Genomic DNA, 23,308 nt, shown 5'->3' with positions numbered 1-23,308 from the left:
TATCCCTGCCACTATCATTCACTGCTCCAGAACATCCCAGGCAGTTCATCTGGGGACCACCCATAGGACTTTCATCATCTCTGATTGCCTTCCTCCATTCTTCATCTCATATGGCTCATTAATTCAAGTTACTTTGTAAAAAAAAAAAAAAAAAAAAAAAAAAAAAAAAAAAAAAAAAAAAAATTACTTGTAAAACTTTACCATTGTTGTAGGCACCAATGTCAATAAGACCATGAGTTTTTTCTATGCTGTGATCTTCTCTTAGTGTGAATAGTCTCATTATTAATAAAACAGCATAGGAAAGCAATTAGGAGACTAGATGCCACATGTTTGAATGCCAGCTCTGCCCCTGCTAGCTTTGTGGTGTTGGGAAAATTTAAATTTTCTGTGCCTCAGTTTTATGTTTTATTAAGTAAATAATACCTATTTCATAGTCACCATTTGGATTAAACCAACTAACATTTGCAAAAAGTTTGTGCCATCTAGACCCGCCCCCAAAATGGACAGTACTTTTTGAAACACTAAACTAAGCATAAGACTGTGTCAGCCTTTACCTCAGGGTTTACACTGTGATCCCTCCTTGGCATATCTATTGGAGCCATTCTTCTGCCTCAACCAACGCCAGAGCCAACAGCACATTCACCACTAGCACAAAACTTAAACACAAAAGTAAATGCAGTCACTTACTGAGCAAGTTCTGTACTCAGTACTCCATACACATCACCTACTTGAGTCTTCATTCTGGTCCTATGAGGAAAGCCCTGGTTTAAAGGGCAATTTCTACCGCTTGTAACCAGGAGAGTCAGGATTCCAACCAAGGGTATCTGACTCAAACACCTGTGACATTACCATGAATTCCCTCTCTCAAGAGCTCGCTGCAGCGCCCAGTTGGGTGCAGCATCCTGCCTCCCCCCTATCATGTGCACTTCTCCCTGGACTTGGTACCCTGCACTAATATAATCCTGTAGTTTTTGCCACCTGGTCCACCTCCGTTATTCAGGACAACTGTGCCTACTCTATGTATTTTGGAAGTAAACCATTCTAAAATTTCCCTGATCTTGAGAAAGGTTTACAACACACTAGACTGAACTTAACAGTTTCTTTACAACTCTGGTCATCTTTAACAACACCAAATACTGTCATGTTCTGTGATGTAAACATGACCGCAGGGCAAGCTTGCTCTGAGTGGTGCAGGGTGACTGTTAAAAACCTTGACTCCCAAGCCCCTCCCTAGATCTATTGAATCAGAACCTCCGGGTTAAGGGGCAGGAATCATTCCAATTTAAGAACCACTGCCTTAGGGGATGTACAGGCTTTTGACCCTGCTTAACACTCCCAGATACAGCGGGCTTGAGGTCTTATGTCTGCTTTTCATGCTTTTTCCAACCTCTTCCACCCTTCAACTTGACAGCTCTCTCTTCTCACTGCCAGCCGACATGGCTGGATGAATATCTCCGATTTCTTCTTCTACCAGCTAATGTCGTGATTTCTAAAATGTTTTTCTATAACTTTAGCACACTTTCTTGCAAACTGTTTGTTAGGGAGATGCTCGAAATGAAACATATCATCTCAGAGCTCTTTTATGGGCGTGAGAGAATGACTGTGGTTTCCCTCCCTATTTCCTGGCCCCATCAGCACACCCTTCACCACATCCTCCACCTTCCGCCGAGAACACTGAACTCACTGTCTTTGCAACAGATCCCTTACTGGTCAAGACTATGAGAAGAGGGGGATGGGAACTCATACTAGGTAGTCAGTGTTATCCAAAATCGATAGTGTAATTGTTTCGGTTTGAGACTGTGTCCCCAATTTACAGCACAGTTCCTGTAGGATGTTTGAAAACCTGCCCCTCACAGTGAATATTCCTACTGTGGAAAGCAGTGATCTCTGTACTAATAATTAGACTACCATTTACTTTTGAGAGGCTCTCATGAGAACTATGGCTAAGGGAATTTGCCTTTTAAAAAAAATCTCCTCTGTAGAAGAGAATGTCACAGCATCCAGAAAAATCTTATAACCTTTAAGTTTTAGTTATCTTATATTGACCACATTCTTAGCATGTTAGTATGCTATCTAAAAATGAGCTTTAAGATATAGGCTTTAAGCCATTTTTTTTTTAATTTTAAGAAAAGTGCTTTTAAAATTGCTATTGATTTTCTTTCCAAAATTTACAAGTTGGAAACACAGAATTTAGAGGCTAAATTTAATGTTTTGAATATGGAGTCAGAAGATGGACACGGTTGTTTGGAAGCTAAAATGTGGTGGGAAGATGTAAAATGTTGGGAATTAGGACAAAGTTCAAAGTTCTATCAGCAGGTTGGCAGATAGGGGTTAAAAATATCCCTGGGTGGGGTCAGGCTATTCTTTCAACTTCCATAGGTTTTAAGCTCTCTAAAATAAAACTTGAGGGGGGAAAGGTCACACATGTATACAAGCAAAGGCAATGATCCACGCACAAGAGCGAAGCTAACGTACTCAACCAGATGTGGAGCGTGGTGAGAGAGGCTCAAAGTCTAAGGAAGCACTTCTCTGACCCTCGGGGTGACAGCCGTCTCTTCTCATACTCTGTCACCTATGCAGCACTCTTGCCTAAAACTCACCATACAGAGCCCAACGTTAGCAAATATACCTATACTTGCAAGCTGATAGAGGCAACTACTCCTGACCCCTTAAAGCCTATTGTGCTGGTGTCATTTACTCCATGAGTCCCCTTGGTGCTAAGTAACTACCCTGTGAGAGGAACCTACTCTGTTCCTCTGCCCCTAAACTTCTCTGAATTCCAAACTGAATGGTAGGGAAGCAAATTGTAGGTGTATGAGATCCACGATGCACAGAGTATAGGCCAGTTTCTGTCGTCAAAAATACCTTTGCTATGTGCCATCTTGATATAATATTTTTGTCACCATCATCATCAATATCAATATCCTGGCGTTTCTACCTGTCTATTTCCCAATTTGATTGAACAGTTGCAAGTCAAGATGATATCTAGTTTTGTTTCCTTGACATCTAGGCTAGTGGTACGTGAAGATTTCAACCAATAGTTCTTGGATGGTAGAACTGTAGCTCTCTTTATTTGTTTTTTCCCCTCCAGGATTTGCTTTAGTTCTCATGGATATAAAGCCTCACCCTGGATTGCCTAATTAAAACAGCCATCATCTATTGGTGGAATCCATTAAGATGCGCCTAGTGCTTCCTAAGCTCTTTCCATGTATTAACTCACTAGGCACATCTTAAGTCTCCTCTTACAGGTAAGCAAAAAGAAAACAGAAAAAGAAAAGGCTACATTTTTCCAGTGTCATGCACAAAGAAGCCATACCAGATTTGACCTCAAAGAGGCTCCGCTAAGCTGTCTCACAGCTACCACGCGGAGCGGAACTGGCTGGGTTGAACAACACACAAGTTCAGGTCCCTTTCACCCGTGCTCCGTGGAAGGATGTAAACTGCACCGAGGGGACTTTCAGAGAAACAATCCTCAGTCCTCACGGCCTGGGCAGGCAGGTCAGACTTCGGGGACTTCCTGCTTAATTCCACCTTTCTAAATACAGCTAAAAATAACCTGCGAGGGGACGCATCTCAGAACCGGGAGAGGAGACGCGAAACACTGCGGAGGACATGATGGAGAGGAGTGGTCCTGCTTTCCAAAATACCGCCTGCGTGCTTCTCAGCATCAGCAAGTTGTGTTTTGTGACGAGAAAACAAACTTTCCAATTATTGGAATTCCATAGTGTATTTAATTATGCAATTATCTTACTGTATTAACAAATGCTAGAGAGAAGTGGCAGTTGCTGAGATTTGGGCAATTTGGAAGAACAAAATTTATTCTTTTCCTCAGCTGATTACTTCTCAGGAGTCCATCCATTTTTCTGGATTATAGAAATGATTCTATTTTTGAACTGCTTCATTCAGAAATATAAAGCAAGCCAGACCCTCACTCTTGGCCGTCCAAATTTAACCCCAGTACAAACTAAACCTAGTTCAGGGGAGAAATGTTCACAAATCGCACCATTTTCTTCCATGAACTGCTTTAGGCTCCTTTTTCTCTTTTGAAATGCCAATAAATATAGCGTAAATAGAGATTTTAAAAGTGATTGTACAAATTGCATGTTTTCAGTGATGTGAACACAAATGCATTTCTGTTCATTTGCTTAATAAGGATTTATCTCCCAAAGTTCATGAATGAGGCTGTAAAGCCTGGAGCATGCCATCAAAACATCAAAAATAGGTGTTCTGTGATGCCTCCATCACCACAGCAAAAGTGAAATGCAGTCATGCAAAGTTAAACATTCCATACATTTCTATTGATCCTCTAACACTCCCCTTATACTCCAGAATAGGCTATCACACTTTAAGGGGACAGAGAGTGAATCAAATTTCTTGTTTCTGGAAGCATTACAAATAATAGGTCTTTTCATTTAGAGCTTTTCAGCTAAGAATCACCAGGCTGTTTACACACAAAACATAATTAATCCATACAGTCTGCTACATCCCCACCCAACGGAAGCTCTCCTTGATGATGAAGCTGTCCTTATATTTTCTCAACCTGAATGTAGTCCAGGATTTTAGACATCACGTATGTCTCATTTCCTTGTTCATAACTAAGAGGCAAAATCTAGAGAGGAAAATCTTGCCCTTCCTCCTCAAGAGGTAACAGTGAAGGACACAGAGTCTGGACCCTGATGACACATTCACAATTAGCCACAGAAGAGGTGAAATGAGCCACATGGCTTACCTGTGTTTTGATCTTGGAGCGGTAAGATTTTTGATCTTAACAGCTCCTATGCCACAGAACAACAGATATGATGAGCTGGTACATGTAATTCACTTAAAATGGAGCCTTATTTTAGCATCCAGCCTTCACAATTTTAGGAGCTGATATCAAGTCACTTACCTATGACAACTGAGCTCTTAAAGTCATAGCACAATGACCTCATGGGAGTCTCATCATCTTCCCACAAAGCAATGGAAGTAGATGCTATTATTCCAAATCTTCTAATGGAGAGGGGAGTTCAGACAGGCCCACCAACACTCAGAACTTGAGCCCCTGAAAGCCAGGCTAGCATATTTCTGCTATGCCTCTTTCTATCCAGAGAAAGCCGACTGACTGGTTCAGACAGGTCCCTGCTTATTTTGTGGGGGAGTAAAGGGGTCGTGTTTGAAAGGAGACATAAAAAGCATTCTGCTGCCAAGGCCTGTCTTGCATAGCAAAAAAAAAAAAAAAAAAGATCCACATCAGCAGGAGACAGGACAACAAGACACCATCATCATGATTTCTGCTAACTATGAAATGAAATTTAATTTCATGCTTTGCATCCACAGACAAAAAGGTTCAGAGCTGTTTAAATTCTCTTCAGCCCAATGACAGTTAGTAAACAGGAGGCTTCGTGTTCTAATGCCTGAAATCACCCTTCGGATCTCAATATATTATTTATGCACTCAGCCTAAAATAAACAACAACTCTGAAGTAGGTGAGTGGTCTCATTTAGTGTGAACTTTTTTTTTATTCTGACAGTTACTTTAAAACATCAGTAAACAACCTTAATTCACTTTTAACGAATTAGTAAGCTACTGCTGTGTCTACAGGAGGCAAGCAGATTGTATTATTAACCAAGACAACTTTCTCCCTGTCAGTCATCTGCACCTCACAGAGGGATGTGAGCCTTGCCGTCTTGATGCTCAAAGCAATCCGAGGGCACACCTGGTTCCAGACGGTATCTTCTGGGGTAGCTCTCTTCCACCTTTGACTAGCTCTCTTGACTCTGAGGTGCAGAGTGGGGCCTGGAAAAGGTACATTCTCAGTGCTGCTTGTTGAGAAAGATATAAACAAATGAGAACCTTTCCAAAGGGACGGGCTTTGGGTACTGTGACGTTGAGTTGCCTTATGGATAGAAATTAACCTGAGGCTACCCTTAACAGACCTGACAGGTGGCACCATGAATATTTGAAAGAGTTTCATGTTTAAGATAGAAGGTTTGTTTTTTTGTGGGAGTGGATAGTAAAATTAGGATTCAGGGAGGTACTTAGAGGATGGGTTTGTCATAAGCTCAGGAAGAATGAATGCTGTTGGGAAATTTTCCACCTCTCTGGAGGTGCTCAAGCATTAGTGGGATGGGGTCCTTTGAGATGGCCAAAAGATGTAAATCCTACAGCATTGTACGTGAATCCCAAGGCTGGGCAATAAAATGGGCTCCAGGAAGTTTCTGAATTCCTTTGTGTTAGGAATCTCTGAAGGGAACCATCTGCTTTTTCAAACAAAATTGCCCTGGGTTAGTGGACACATTGCTGCCAGCCAGCCCAGGGTCAAACACACAATTCTAGAACGCTGGTTGATTCGGAAAAATACAAATGTACCATTACGACAAGGAACTCAAGTAAAAAGCTGTTGGGGACAATCCTACTTCTTCCCCACTCTGGGGCCATGTAGCTCTGCAACCTTTGCCATCCAATGGATAGAAGGCAACTTCCAGTCACCTAAACAGTAATCAAGTGTGAGAGGAGTGATCTGGCACCCAGCTCACCATTCCATTTTGCCTCCTTTCCTCTCTCAAAGTCTGGAAACACAACATTTAGCAAACCATCTAGTTGGCATTTATCATCAAGACATCACTCACCCTTATTGAAACCAGCCCCTCCTCCGAGATACAAACTGATGGTTCAAAACACAAGTTCAATGCAATTGAAAAGGGAGAGAGAAGTGAGGAAAGAGAAATCAAAACACCTTGAATTTATATCAAGAGGTTATAGCAACATTTTTACACACTGTACAGACATTTATTATTTCAAATTATCCAGTCAACTTTATATGAATTTACTGTTCTCATAGAAGATGTTTTTCTATATCCAACATGTGGATGAAACATTTGAGAGGTCAGAAGCATTAAATTCCTCAAAGACAGTCAGGTTATCAATATCTGGGTGTGAAACATGGTGTTACTGAATTCCTGAGACAGCAAAAGCAGACATCTGGTATTTGCAGTTTGGAGCAATAGAAAAGAACATGACAAGAATGTGTTATACTTACAAAGTACCCTTCATCCATGGGGCTCCAATTTTACCAATATTAGTTCACTGATTTTCGCAAAAAACCTGAAAGGCAGAGGGTAGGTTTGGGTTACCCTCACTTTGCAGATGTGGACATAAAAGTATAACAAGGGGTTACATTATAGGGATATTATGGTGAGGATGGGGGAAGAATTATAACTTTGATCCTCCATATCACAACATAGCACTATCACCCAGCCATCTCTTGGAGGCTGATATTCCCGTGAAACTCTTATCACAATCTCAACTTATACACAGTTACCCCAGGTTAAACAATGGCAAACCCAGACGCTGACATCCCTTTAATGACGTGAGAGGGTAGGAAACACTTCTCATACTGCTTAAAACATGAAGGGAAAATAAGATAGACAAAAATGTAATCATCCAACTAAAATTTGGCCTGAAAATAATGTTTCTACTGCTCAGTTTGTTGTACTTATGTTCACATTTCAGCATATGGACTTGTGTTTAAAGTACATTCCAAGGGAGTCAGAATGCTTCAAATGTAATCTCACAACAACATTTTTAGAAGGGTGTATTTTTAACAAATCTTTCTAAGACATCACGTCTTCTCTAGCACTCACACGCCATAGTTCACACATCAAAAAAATATATATTTATTTTGTTGTTACTGCAAGTAAGTTTATCTCCACATGCGGTTTCTTGGAAGACACAAGAATGTGGATGACACTGGTCTTGGCATCAGGAAATTTTTAATCCTGTGGTTTGGCAATGTTAATACAGACACAACCACCGAGATCAGAAACCCTCCAGAATGTTCCGTCAGTTTCTGGGCACTTTTGATGAGTCATGGACATTTGTCTCAGAAAGATAGTGCCTTGGAGAGATTCTTGAAAAAGATGAGTTTGGGTCCTACATATGGGTCATGCTGTGAGAAGTGATAAAACTTCTCCTGGAAAGTGTGTATCAAGGGTCTCCCAATGCCCTTGACGTCAGGTTCACAGTCAAACATGCTCTTCTCTGTACTCACCCACGTAACACTGAGTCTTCTCTCCTCAGATATTCAAGTACTTTCTGACCTCCAGACTCTCTTTCCTTCCTTCCCCCTGCTGCAGTGCCACTGTGGGTTAGCCCGTCTCTTTCATAGGATCACTGCCCAAAGACCCACTCACTGAACCCTCCTCCAACCACTTCTAAAGGAGTTGCAATCCATCACACAGCCTCCCTGTCTTCTCTTTCTTTATAACACTTAATACACCCCTGTTAAGATATGGCTCATCACTTTGTTTTCTCATCCCCCTATTACAACAGAAACGGAGCAAGGCATATTTGTTCTCTATTTAATGTAGGACTGAAAGAAACCATATGCATACTCAACAGTCCTGGGTATCCTTTCTTAGCCACCTCTTTTTTTCTCTCACTGGGGTATTGCTGTAATTAGTAATGAATGAATGTCAATACTAGATGATAGGTTTTTATTTTGCACCAACTAAAAGAAGAAACAGAAACTTCACTAACATTCAGTGACATGGTTCCCCAAAAAAGTATAATAGACATCCATTTTATCATGTTTTTTTCTATTTTCTTGATCACTAGGACAGAAATTGAGTGATCTCCTTGCTTGGCCAGCTCATTAGCCTCTTTGCAATGCCCCCCCCTTCCATTCTCTGACCCTTTCTTTGTTTCCCAATATGTGGAGTATAGAAGAGGCCAGTGCAGATTTCCAAGCTTCCCCCTATTTCAGAAGCTAAGGAGAACAACGAGAGGATGGTAGACCAAATCACATCCTAATCTTTTTGTACCTCCTGACATAATAGCACTAAGCACAAATTTACCTCAAAGGTCTCGAGGTCAACATTGCATACCAAGTGAAGTAAGGGCCATTGGAGGTACAATCTAATCATCCAGGTATATCTCAATGCAGCCAAGCTTTAAAGAAACACCACAGATATCTCTGGCAAGCTGTGCCCCATCTCCCACTAACATATGACAGACACTTGAAGAATGATGCCACCTCTGCCACTTACAGCATCGTCAGTCACAGACGCTTCACTCAGGTCCCTAAACAGATTTCCTGTTTGCTTCCACATTAATAAAACTCGCACCTTTGCCAGTCAGAATTTTTTCCCCAAGCATCTGAACATCCAAAGAGATTTAGAAGCAATTAACGTTCACGAGTAACAGAGCGATCAACATGGGAATTACTAATGGGACTGGACAGAATCCAAAAGCTGATATTAGGATAATAGCACGTCTCCGACATAGGTTAGAGAGCTAATTCTGCAGGGTGCAGTCTTGGTTTGATTTCTGTGGCTTTGTTGGCTACTGTCACAGTCACATAAGCCTGTTCTATATAAGATTCCCCACCCCCTACAACATAGCTTTTTATTTTTTAACTGCCAGTGAAAAGAAGGTATTTTTGCATCATTATAACACAACCTCTAGCATTAATGGTGTACATTGAATTCAAGTTTATTTTTAAATTGCCTACCTGACAAAAATGCTAAAATGTCATTTTCACCCACTTTGGGTCCCTAGACTATCTTCACCTGCTAGCTTTTGTAGCTAGAGGCCACAAAAATAATAGCTATGGATTTCCACCTTGCTTCTGCCAGGTAACTTTTTCCCCTTAACTTGTGTGTGCACATCTCTGGAACACAGAAGGACATGACATTCCCATTCTCGGGAGATCTGGTCCTATCTCCTTGTCAGTTCTCCTGATTTGTTTTCATGAGAATTACTAGTGTTCAGTCCTAACCTAACTTCTAGCATCCCACCATACACACCCAAGGCCAAAGTAACATTAAGGAAGAGATGGCAGCAAGTTTGTGAGAGACAGGGGTTAAAGTGGATCCCTGTAAATCAGTGTCTTCTGCCCATGATAAGGCCATTGCACTCAGGAGATCACAGCATCTGTGATTGCCAACACAAGACTCTTCCAAGATCAAGCTAGTCAATGTCCTCCCATGGATTAGGGAGGGGCTGTTGGGAGCTGGGAGCCAGCGGGAAGAAGAGGCATTTTTCTCCAGGAATATGGCCACTAGTAGATTTCTGTTACAGTTGCTTTTCGGTTACTGTGATAAAACACTGACAAGTAGCAATTCAGGAAAGGAATTATTTTTGGCTTACACTTCCAGGTCACAGTCTATCATGAATAGAAGTCAGGACATGATGTCAAGCAGAAACTTAAAGCAGAAATCATACAAAAACAATACTTGCTGGCTCACGCGTCGACCCATGCTTCACTAGCTTTCTAATATAGCCAGGAAAAACTTGATGAAGAAATGGTGCCACTCCTTAAGGGCGGGGACTTAGAACATCAAGAAATTTTTCCCACAGACATGTTCAAGGCCAATCTGATCTGGCAATCCCATAATCAAGATTCCTTCTCTGGTGACTCCAGATTATGTTTAATCGACAGGTAAAGCTACTCAGACAATTGTCCAGGCTCCAGCAAATGGCACCACACCCGAATGCGTGGGGACATCACTAACTGAGAGAATCGGAATTTTTTAAAATGACATCAAGTTGGAAGCGGAAAATGTTGGAAGGGATGGGTATCCAGGAGAAAAAGAGGAGTGAGGATGGATATAATCAAAATACAATGTGTGTATCTATAAAATACTCAATGAATAAGTGAAAACTATTTTTTTTCAACATATTTGTTTAATTCTATAGTCATAAATTTACAGAGCATGAATTATTTCAATATACAGTGCTCAGACATCCTTTGGGAAGCCATCATAAAGAAGAATGTTAAAATAATAATTGAAAAAGTTATTGGTAATCATATATAGGCTCTTCATTATAGTCTATCTTCAGTATGCCAAACTGAAGACCTCTAATTACATTACATTAAATTATATTAAAGAATTTAAAAAGATACAAAGCTATTTTTAAAAAAATTTAAATGCCTTTACAATGGAAATGTGATATCTGTAAAATAATACGATAAATATGTACTTTTTTAGTGTGTGATTTGCTTTTTTCTCTTCTTGCTTTAATTGTGATACATTTTTGTGTTTTTCATATTTCTTTTTTTTCTTTTTTTTATTTTATTATTATTATTTTTTATCAGTTATATTTTATTAACTCTGTATCCCAGCCGTGTCCCGATCCCTCATTCCCTCCCAGTCCCTCCCTCCCTCATCTCCACCGTGCCCCTTTCCAAGTCCACTGATGGGGGGACCTCCTCCCCATTCATCTGATCCTGTTTTATCAGGTATCTTCAGGATTGGCTGCAAAGCCCTCCTCTGTGGCCTAACAGGACTGCTCCTCCCTTCGGGAGTGGGGAGACCAAAGAGCCAGTCAATGAGTTCCTGTTAGAAATAGTCCTTGTTCCCCTCACTTTGGGAAACCAATTGGTTACTGAGCTACCACAGGCTACATCTGAGTGGAGGTTCTAGGTTATAACCATACATGGTCCTTGGTTGAATGTCAGTCTCAGAAAAGACCCTGTGCTCAGATATATTTGGTCCTTGTGGAGCTCCTATCCTTTCCCCAACGGACTAACTCCCCTTCTTTCTTATGATTCCCTGTACTCTGCCAAAGGTTTGGTCATGAGTCTTTGCTTTGAAAACTCTGCTAATTAGAGTCTTTCAGATGCGCTCAGTAGACTCCTGTCATACGTTCAATGCATATCCCACCTGTCTTTCTAAACAAGGATTGATCATCTTACCCCATGTCCACTCTCTTGATTATCTTCTTTAGGTGTATAGATTTCATTATGTTTATCATATCCTATAGGTCTATATAAGTGAGTATATCCCATGTTTGTCTTTCTCCTTCTGGGATATTTCACTCAGAATGATCTTTTCTAGGTCCCACCATTTGCCTGCAAATTTCATGATTTCCTCCTTTTTGATTGCTGAGTAGTATTCCATTGTGTAAAAATACCACAATTTCTGTACCCATTCCTCCGTTGATGGACATCTGGGTTGTTTCCAGGTTCTGGCTATTACAAATAAAGCTGCTATAAACATGGTTGAGCAAATATCCCTTTTGTGTACTTGCACAAACTTTGGGTATATACCTAGCAGTGGTATAGCTGGGTCTTGAGGAAGCACTATTCCTAATTGTCTTAGAAAGCACCAGATAGCTTTCCAGAGTGGTTGTACCAGTTTACATTCCCACCAGCAGTGGAGGAGGGTTCCCCTTTCTCCACAACCTCTCCAGCATGTGTTATCGCTTGAGTTTTTCATCTTGGCCGTTCTGATGGGTGTAAGGTGATATCTCAGGGTCGTTTTGATTTGCATTTCCCTGATGGCTAATGAGGATGAGCATTTCATTAAGTGTTTTTCTGCCATTCGATATTCTTCTGTCGAGAATTCTCTGTTTAGCTCTGTTCCCCATTTGTGAAAACTATTTTAAAAGCATATTAGGAACTCAAGAGAAGGCTCAGCAGTTAGGAGCACTTGCTGTTCTTTCAGAGGACCTAGGTTTGGTTCTCAGCATCCACATGGTGGCTCATAGTCATCTCTTATTCCAGTTCTAAGAGCTCTGTTGCTTTTTTCTGACCTCTGTGGGCACTGCACACACATGGTACTTATAGGCATATAGGTAAAACATACAGACAGACAAAATTAAAATAAATGAACCATTTTAAAGTATATTTTACTCAAAAGTGGAAGTTAAATACATTGAGAGTTTGGGGAAAATGGGGGGGTAGCAGACCACACCCCACTTCCCAACCTTTACCCCACTGGGAAAGTCCCCACAAGCTCAAGAGGGTTTCAGTTATTACTCCTCCCCCTGCTCTAGCCTCCATCACTCACTGCTCGAGTCCATCACACACACCGGTACCTCCCTTTGCCTCCCTTTGCCTCCCAGCTTCTTAAATCTCAGTCCTGACATCTCTCCCACACTCAGCCTGATGGACAAGTGGTCCAGCCTTTAGGGTCTCTGCCTCTTTGTGCCCACTCCCACCTCAGAGCCCCGGGCAACCTCCTTCTACACAGACTGTGTCTATCCCACTTGGACAGAGAACGTCATCTGTTATGGTGTTCCACTCTTGTATACTTGTGTTCTCTTGTGATTTCTTTTATTTATTTATTTTATTTGTTCCGAGTGAGCTAAGAAATAAACTGTGTTTCTAAAAAGGGTTTTCATTAATAAAAACCCTTTAATAAAACCTAAAGGGTTTTCAACTACTTTAACATTAGACATCAGCATGTAATTGGACAAATATTTCTATTTTTGATTGTTTCTGTTTTGTTTTTTTGTTTGTTTGTTTGTTTCTCTTTCATTCGTGCTTTCTCCCATTCCTTTCTCCTTCCAGCTTGCTGTTTCTGGCTATTAAGAGAAATTCTTCTTTATAATCTAGCTTTTTGTTTGTTTGTTTGTTTTTTGCCTCCTACCTTCTATGCACACCCAATATAAAGTGTACCTCTTCGTGTATGTGTGTGGGGTGTGTGTGTGTGTATATACATTGTGGTGTGCTTGGGGGGAAGCAGAGAACAACCTCAGATGTCTTCCTCGGTAGTTGTACACCTTATTTTTTGAGACAGTGTCTTTCACTGGCCTGGGGCTTGATAGGCTGGGATGGCTGGCCAGTGACCTCCCGGTATTCATGTTTCACCAACTCACCAGCTTTGGGATTATAAGTGGACATCACTGTGCCTGTTTTTCTCTGTATTAAGCTCAGGTCTCCATAATTGCAAAGCAAGCACTTTACTGACTGAGCTCTCGCCTCAACCCTCCTCCCCACACACACACATCAAACCCTTCAAAGTTTCCATTCATCCTCTGAATAGAACCAGCTCCTGATGTACAGCCTGCCACCACCAGGCTTTGTGTGTTCAAAGTCTATTTCAACAATTTTAACCACAGGATCCAGACCATCCACAGACTCATTCTTAGGAATCCTCTGTTTTATCTCTAGAGAGAGCCCTTTAATATTCTCTGCAGGTGCCCTAAGCTGCTAGGACGAGAGCCTCCCACCTCCCACAAGTCAGGCACTGACTCCCCTCCCCAGGTAGCAGCAGTTGAGATTAAAGTGCTTCTGGGCAGTTCTAATCCAATCAGGGCTGCCTCTTTCTGTCTCTACCAGTGGGGAGGGAAAATATCTTGGCAGAATGCCTTTCAACTCCACTCGTCATTCCTCCTGGGGTCACAGTCCTGGGCTCTTTTCGATGGTTCTGCAGAAGTGAAGGTGGTGGTCACCTGCCTCACTGAATCATCCTTCTGCCGCAGAGTCCTGATACGTGCGTGTGAAGAGAGAGAAACAGAGAGGGCTGGGGGAAGGGGACTGGGGGATGTGAACTCTAAGGAGTGGGCAGGCAGGGGCAAAAAGTACAGTAACAGGCATTTTTCTATGTTTCAAAGATCAAAGAAAATTCATTCTCAACCCTTTACTCTTGCCTAAGCCCCTCACAATAGCGTACCCAGTTGACCAGACCTGGAGAATACAGAAAAACAAAGACACCCTGAAGAATGGGGTACGGAGGACTGCAGAGAACATCAATGGTATTGAAATCTCTTTCTGTTCCAGGCTAAGGGGCCTTGCAGGGTGTCTTGGGAAGATGGGCAGAAGAGCTGATACTGGAAGGGAGGGGCTTTGGAATTTTGCAGAAAAGATCTGTGCCGTGAAAGTCACAAGCTGAAGTAGAAAGCAGAGCAGTGACCTTCTGTACTGTCCCTCTGGCTTCCCTTCTGCCTATATATGAGAGTAGAGCTGTCTCTGTGATGCTTCCAGCCCCATGCACTGACACTTCAGCATTGGCTACATAGAATAGCTAGGAATGTAGACTTTCTTTATTTACAGCCCTAACTAGATTTTAACTGCTCCTGAGAGAGAAGCAGACGAGTAAAGAAGGCAATCCGAGGAGCTTTCAGGAAGCTGAAGTCATAGTAAAAAGTTGTATTGGACTATTTACTCTTTCACCAAATATTTACAGAGCATATACTGTAGATCCACCATGGTTGACAAATGACCTAAAGACCTTTCCCCACAGGGAGCTCATATTCAGATGTGAGGAGACACTCTGGTAGCAAGCAAGAAAGTAAATACATGCTCAAGACTGATAAATACTCTGGAAAAGAGCAGAGAACGTGAAGAATTGCAGAGACATTTGCATATTTCATATAGATCTTATTTCCATGTCATGTCAAGAAGTATTTGTCACTAGGCTCCAGTTATGTTTCAGGTCATGGAATGGAGTCAGCATATAGATAGAAGATGGATGGATGGATAGATAGATTATAAATAGATAAAAGATAGCAAATGATGATAGTGTTGATGGTGATAACAGTTAACAGATAGATAGATAGATAGTAGATGATACACAGACAAATAGAAAATACATACATACATACATACCAACCCTCTACATTCATAAGCACTACATCTATAAATTTAATAATAAATCACAGACCAGAAAAATGAAACTTTCATCTGTGCTAAATATGCCCAGGACTATTTCCCTTGTCATTGTTCTCTCGGTGATACAATCTAATGACTATTTACATAGCATTTGCATTCTATTTGTAATCTAGAGATGATATGAAGCATATAATAGAAGGTCGATGTGTGGAAACACAATGCTATGTTATGTAAATGTCCCAAGCACCCTTAGATGATGGAATTCACATGGGGCTCTGCACTGTTGTCCTGCCCTCCACTGTCCCACATGCTGAGTGATCTACACAAGTTATACACCTCACCTCTGAGTTTCAGGACTGTCATCTGCAAAAAATGACACTGATGAGTTGCTGTGCAAGTCATATGCAGGGATGCTAGGAGGGCCCCTCCCCACCCTCAGAGAAGTTGTTGCTGAGGACATGATAGACCAGTTGCTTCCCTCATCTTCTCATCCAGGGACAGAAAAGACACCAAGACACAAAGGCCCCTTACAAACAAGAGAGAGCAGAGCTGGCTTTCTATAGTTGCTTTCCTTGTTTTCACAGCCATGTAGACCTTAGGAATCTTAGGTTAGGTGACCTTAGAACCTAGCAATGTTAAGTCAGACATGATGGCTCACATATCCAATCCCACCACGTAAGATATTCAGCCAGGCATGTAGCTCTGCACTGGGCCTTCAAAGACTGACGGACCATGCATGGAGAGGACCTAGACCGCCTGCTCAGATGTAGCTGAGACACAGCTCAGTCTCTATGTGGGTCCTTGAATAAGAGGAGTGGGGGCTGCCTCTATCATGAACTCCATTGCCTGCCCTTCGATTGCTTTCCCCTGACAACGCAGCCTTGCCAGGCCTCAGAGGAAGAGGACACAGGCAGTCCTGATGAGACTTGATAAGTTAGGGCCAGATGGCAGAAAAGGAGAACTCCCTGTTTCAGTGGAATTGGGGAAGGGGATAGGGGGAAAGAGGGAGTTGGGGAGGGGTGAAACCAAGAAGAGATGAGGGAGGAGGCTACAATCAGGATATAAAATGAATAAATTGTGTGTGTGTGTGTGTGTATATATATATATATATATATATATATATATATATATATATATGAGGTTCAGGCAGGACATTTGCCTTGAGTTTGAGTCTGGCTTGGGCTATAAAGTGAGACCCTGTCTTAGACTATCTCTCTCCACCACCAAAAACAAAGAAAAATACTGAAGTATTTCCTTAAAAAAATAGTTGTATATGTTCTAGGAACAATAAGGAAAAGAAGTAATGTTCCCTTTCAATATCACATATCCACAAGAAATGTCAACAATGGTATTATTTTTATATACCATTTGAAAAAAAATCCCATTTGATGGTTACCCCATGGTATAGACTTGGAGGAACATTGTGTTTGCCTTTTAAAAAAATGAAACAAAAACTAAGAAATGTGCACCCATTTGGTTCTGATGTGCTCTGGTGGCTTTCTTTAAAAATACACACTTGTACATATTTCCTACAAATCAAAAAAGCTTCACAGCAGTGATTCTATCCACTGGACCACAGCAACTTCTCTTCCTTTTTCTTATAAAAGAGTCATTATTCTAGGACCACACTGCAAGCGGGGAGAAATGCCAACATCTAAACATTTCTCATCCACCTGGACTGGTAATTTCCCCACTTTCCACGGCAAATGGCCTCAAAATCGCCACGTTAATTATCCTCCTGAAAGCCAAATCTCCTTCTAGATATATCTGGGAAATCTTCTGCATGGAGTCACTCAAGGTTGTATTAGCTCAGTGGGTCACAGTGAGCGTGTGTTACTTTCATGAGCAAAATATCTAGGAGTAGGGAATAAAAATGAAATGTATTAAAACACCAATGATGGGTCCAAACGTTTCTAGATTTTACACAAAAAAAAATGTGTGTGAAGATTTTAATGGATGCTTTTCTGAGTATTAGGACAGTAGAGGGGAGAACATGGCTGACCTCACTCTTCCCGTGCGAGAAGACAAGGCAGGGCAAGCTTCTTCTGCTTTTTCTGAGACAGAAGAAAAGGGGGAGAGCAGTGGAGGGGAGAGCAAAAGCAGAAAGGGTGAAAGGAGATGAAGGAAGGGAGGGACAAACAGAAGAGGGGAAAGTAAAGGAATGAAGAGAGGGTATGAAATGAAATGAATGCAGAAACAAGCAAGACAGAGTGAAAAGGAGAGGTCTAAGTGACAGAGTTGCCGAACATCCAAGGATGCCAGCATGAGTGGGGTTTAGACTGCTAAGCCAAGCGAATCAAGAATAGAACACACCCGAGGACAGAAGCTGATTTTGAACTGAATGTCTTAAGTAATAAAAAGCCTAACTAGCAGGGACATTTCCACATTTCACCGGACAACCAGCTTGTAGCCTGCCTGAGAACAGAAGCTGCTTAATTAGCTGCAGCCTCCCACCTGGAATCAGATGGCTCCAGTAAGCCTGGCCCTTTTGTATGTCACCGTAGAATTGGTTTGCATTATAGCAAAAGGAAGAATGAGTCTGGTCCTTGGTATCATTTGGCAATGCACCTGACAGGTGGCAGCAGTTGCCTGTGTCCCAGAAGGGTGGAGCCCCTAAGTTAGAAACAAGCATTCATTCAAGTCAGTCAGTCTTTCACCAGTGCCCTCGGGGTGCCTAGAACTATAGCATGGCAAACAACCCCATGTTTCTTTCTTCAGGAGCTCATCATCTCCTGAGGAGGCTAAACAAGCAAGCCTGCAAGAATTTTTTGGGGGGTGATAATTAAGAAGAAGAAGAGGGACTGGAGAGGTGACTAAATTGGTAAAGTGCTCGCCTTATAAGCATGAGGGCCTGGTTTCAATCATGAACTCACATGGAAAGCAAAAAATAAAAAAGCCAAGTGTGGCGGCAGTAACCCAGTGTTGTTTGTAACCCAGTGCTGGGGAGGCGGAGACAGGCAGAACCCTGGGCCTTGTTTGTGAGGTACACATTAGTAAGAGATCTAGCTCAAAAAGGGGAGGCAGAAGGAGGCTGGCTGGAACCGTAGTATGACACTAAGCATTGCTCTTTGATCTCCACACTCACACACATGTACATACATAAAAAAGAAAAAAGAAAGAAAGCAGGAGGGGGAAGGAAGAAAGAAAAGGAGAGAAAGAGGGGGAAAGGAGAGAGAGCCGGACAGGGAGGGAGGGAAGAGAGAAGGTAGAGACCCTGGCTTTATGGCTCAGGGCAAAGGAAATCAGCTCAGGGAAGAAATGTCTGAAGCAGGAACGTTAAGTTAAGACGTGAATAACAAGGAGGACCCTACCTTGCAAAGATCCGGGAAAGAGCAGCCTAGGAGGGGAAGATAAGGTCCTCAGACTCAGCACCAGCCACATTTTCCCCCATCCCCCTCTTCCAGCTAAGCAGGCTCTCTCTCAGCAATCCAAAATTCAAAAGCACACAGACACGTTTAATTTTAAAATCTCAAATTGCATACTATGCCGCTAGGAAAATATATCCTGAAACTTAGATTATTTTTAGAATAGTCCACTTGAGTTTCCTCAAGTACTTTTTTCCCCCTATTCAACCAGAAGACCCAAATAGTCCAGGTACATCAGCCTCCTCTGAATACGGAAACTGCATTCATCAGCCACTTTCCAAAAATTGGATCTTACTTCAAAGCTCAATGACTTGATTACTCCCAAAGCAGAATACATTACACTGATTACAGGATTATTCACGTGCTGTTTCTGAGAGGTTGGGCAACATTGCTCGACATTCCATCCACCAACAAACAGAAGGTGAGAAGTGGGAAATTCAATGCTGATACGCAAACCACCTTCATGTTGTGGTTGGGATGCCCAGGATTGCTCCTCTTCGCACATTTCTATTAAGCTGATGTTAGAAAGAGAATGGGGTAGCAATTTGGAAACACAGAAGCCACAGGAAGTCAAAAAAAAAAAAAAAGTCCTAACAAGAAATCACATCTGTGGTAGCTTCTATGACTTGACACACACTAGGTCTTCAGTATGACACACACTAGGTCCTCAGTAAATAGGGACTCTTTTTCACCTTTCCTCTTGAATGTCAAACCAGAGATGCTGTTAATATCAGCAGTTGGCTGGTAACAGATTCACTGATTTATATTTTGGTCCTTATGAGCCTACTGCTATGTTTTTGGTCATCTGGCAATTGCTACAGCTTCATTGGGTAACCCCAGAGTCGGGGAGGGAAAGCCTTTGGTGAGAAAAGAATAGGAAACTTTCAAAAGTTGAATCCTCGCCAACCAAGAATGAGCATTGTGTGCTCAATACAATAAAATTCTTACTGTTTTAATTTTTTTTAATATTAAAAAGAACAAGTATTAAAAACCAAAATGAAAACAGGGCATTGTGAGTTCAAATGAGCCGTTACTCAGAAAGAGAAGCCTAATTCTCCTGAACTCTGTGTCGCTAATCAGCATGTCGCTTTTTCTATTTTTTTTTTCTGTTGGCATCTACTTACAGTCATGTCATTTCCACAAGGGTGCCATCTGTATTTACAAAAGAATTATCTTTGTGGTGATCTAGCCATCTACAAACAATGGTGCTATTTAACTTTTCTTAGGGGATCAATTTTAGAATTAGGCTAAAGGATTTATGAGTCTCTTTTTCATGACGATTCTTGAGAGGATTTGTTCGTGTCTCTGTGATGGTGGGAACACTTGAAACAAATAATCAAATATGTGTGAGTGTAAATAATTTTGATTTATTAAAGTGGAATTTTGACATGTTCCTTGGCATGTACATTTGGTTGTTGGTATAAACACTTTTTAAGATTTAATTTTTATTTTTAATTATGTGTGTGTATGTGTGTATACACATAAGTGTGTTTGAGAGTATGCATGCCTTTGGAGACAGAATATAGCATTAGTTCCCTTGAAGCTAGAGTTACAAGTGGCTCTAAGTTAGCTAACATGGATGCTGGGAACCAAACTCAGGTCCTCTGCAAGAGCATACCGCCTCTTAACCACTGAGCCACCTCTCTAGCCATAACACATGCATTTTTTAAGCCAGCATGACCACTGTCTATAAAAGTCTAGTAAAACAATCATAAACAAAATATTTTTTTCATTTTTGAAAGGCTTAAAGGATGTGTTACTGTCCAGTATTCTCTGGTTGCGTACCCTTTGGTCGAGATAGGACAACTTTGCCTTATCTAAGCCATTGCTATGAGTTCAATCAATGCCTACCAAGAAAAGTTAGTTACAATTAACACATGCTGAAACCTTGCTTTGCTTGGATCTTAATATTAGCTCTGGAGACAAAGGCCCTGGTCCAGTGATAGCTGGTCAGCAAGCTCTCACCTCTGAAGGAACCAGACATTCAGACAACAGAGGAGATGACCTTCAGGCAGGCATAAACCTTACACACAGGTAATACCAGGGGACTGTAAAGACATATTTGTTGAAAGGATTTCAGTGGCTACCACATAGGACCCAGGGAGAATAACCTTCTATGTCACAGGAGTGTATTACTTAAGCTTTGGGTCAATACAGAAAGATAAAATACAATTTGAAAATATCGAAGACAGAAGTCTCTTCATTGGGATGCAATTTCTCCAGCAGCGATCAATTGCTTTGTAAATTTAAAGCAGTGTTTATAAGGGTTATGATTAAAGTAAGTATGTGGCATGCTGATAAAATAAAAAAGCAAAGCAGAAACTAATATACACATATTTGTGGAACTTCTGCAATAAACAAAATGCACAGAAGCCCTACCCTCATAAAGCTAGTATTTTCTCAAGTGTGTGCAGATGAACCATCAGGTATAAACTCACTAAATCATGTTAAAGATAAAATTAATATGCACGACTAAATTATATGTGTCCTAAAACATAACTACTATGTTCTTCTCTGTGAATAGTACAGTATCATTTCAAAATCTAAAACATTTTTAAATCATGTGATTATTCATAAAAACCAAAAAATAACTTTCCATGGCTGAGGCTTTACATTTCTTTTTTTTTTTTCAGCATTGAAATGTTAACATTTTGATGTTTTACTAACCAAATTTTGAGGTATGTTAATAAAATGGAAACTGTTCAGGAAACTGTTACAGAGAATAATATATAAGCAGGAGGCTAGAAAAGTAGATCAACTTGGAGCAAGCTAAGGAATTAGGGTCAGTTATCCTAAGAAGTTGACTTTGTTATCCTCATCCGGAAATGAAGAAAAAAGATAATGAGTTGCATGTTCTGACGACTCCAGCTCTGTGTACTGAGACACTTTCCACAACTTGGTTTCCCCATGCAGGAAAGGCAAAGACAGCAAGAATTAAATGAAGACAACAAATGCATAAATTTGTTGTAATTTCATGATTTTATGTGTATGGCTGCTTTGCCCACATACATGTCTGTGCATCAAATATATACCTGGTTCCCACAGAGGCCAAAAGAGATGTTGGCTTTCCTAGAACTGGAATGACAGGTAGTTGTTAGCAAACATGTGGGTGCTGGGATTCGAATTCTGTTCTTCCAAGAGAGCAGTAAGCTCTATTCAACATTAAGCCATCTCTACAGCCCAGAATATCAATTTCTTAAAAAGAACTCAGGCTCATCATAATTAGAGATGCTGTAGAGTCTCTGCTGGCAACAGTCTGAAGATGATTTTATACTAGAACTCAGAAGCCTTCGCTGCTGGTTCCAACTTCCCCCTCGCGAATGAACTTGCACAAACTTGGACAAAACCCTCCCTCAATCCTCTAATGGGGAATTTTCTTTGCTCTAAAATAGATTAATTAGAACTTATTTGTGAAAAAAAATAGGGTACCAATATCATGTGTCAACATGACTGGGCTGCAGGCTGCCTAGCTCCATGGCTAGACAGTACTCCAGGCATGTTTGTGAGGTGTTTCTCCGAAGACAGAATACAGATTTCAGGAACTGCTAAGACTTTGTAAGCTACACATGAAAATCAATCAGTGTGTGTGTGTGTGTGTGTGTGTGTGTGTGCTTGTGTGTGTAAAATTTCTATTGGCTTTTGTCTTTCTGGAGAATTTTAACTACTACTATAAAGACCAGGGGGGGAAAAAGAATAATTATACCATCTCATTAAATATAATCAATGAAAATACAATACATGAAAATCAATTAATAAATTTTGCATGTGTGTGTGTGTGTGTGTGTGTGTGTGTGTAAAATCTCTATTGGTTTTGTGTCTCTGGAGCAATCTAACTACCACTATAGAGACAAAAAGAAAAGTAGAGAAAAAAAGAAAGAAAAATACAAGAATAACTATACAATCTCATTAAATACACTATTAATTTTATAGGTGCTCTGTTTACGTAAGTATCTAAAGGCCCACGAGTTAAAGGCTTGACGCCAAGCCCGAGAAGCTATTGACAGATGATGGCGCCTGTAGGTAGTAGGGCTTGCTGGAAGAAAATTGGGTCACTAGGGGCATGGCTCTGAAGGGAGGATCAGGACCCCAGCCTCTTTCCCTTCATCTTCCTGCTGCATGAGGTGAGTAGATCCTTCTACCGGGATATTTTGTCTCTACACGCCCTGAAGCAGCAAAGCCAACCAACATGGGGTGGAAACCTACAAAACTATGAGCCAACATCGGTACTTCACCTTTTTAAGTCATTACCTCAAGCATTAGGTATAGTGGTGGAAATCAAAAAGCATGATAGGGTAGCACACTGCAGTCATAGCTTTCCTTTAACTGCCTAGGAAAAGATTTGAAAAAAGAACTGTGAATTTGAGTTTGGGGCATTAGTTAGATAAACTCTCCTGAATTCTCTGAGCCTGACTTATCTGGCCAAGAAAGTGAAAGAGCACCTTTATGATGAGGAATAAAGAGCCGATGTACAAAGTACCCAAGAGAGAGAACAACATGCCAGAAAGAGTCCTGCCGAGACCTCTCATCCCTTTCAGTTTAAGCCTGACTCAGTATTTTCTATTTTGACTGTGTATATTCCCATGTTCTAAAATGCTTAAAATGAAAAGCATTATAAATAACCTTT

General features: G+C 41.1%; 1 protein-coding gene across 2 annotated transcripts in view; it reads right to left on the bottom strand.

Moving 5' to 3' along the window:
- Positions 1-23,308, bottom strand: part of Ppargc1a (PPARG coactivator 1 alpha) — a 640,090-nt gene that overhangs the window by 444,300 nt on the left and 172,482 nt on the right. For both annotated transcript variants that reach the window (XM_060365319.1, XM_060365320.1), the window contains exon 2: positions 7,019-7,083. In XM_060365319.1, coding sequence (XP_060221302.1) covers positions 7,019-7,036 — 18 coding nt within the window. In that variant the 5' untranslated portion in view covers positions 7,037-7,083. The remainder of the gene's footprint in view (positions 1-7,018; positions 7,084-23,308) is intronic.

The sequence above is a fragment of the Meriones unguiculatus genome, chromosome 12, assembly GCF_030254825.1.
Source record: "Meriones unguiculatus strain TT.TT164.6M chromosome 12, Bangor_MerUng_6.1, whole genome shotgun sequence".
Classification (NCBI taxonomy): Eukaryota; Metazoa; Chordata; class Mammalia; order Rodentia; family Muridae; genus Meriones; species Meriones unguiculatus.
This window is presented reverse-complemented; position numbering and strand designations above follow the sequence as displayed.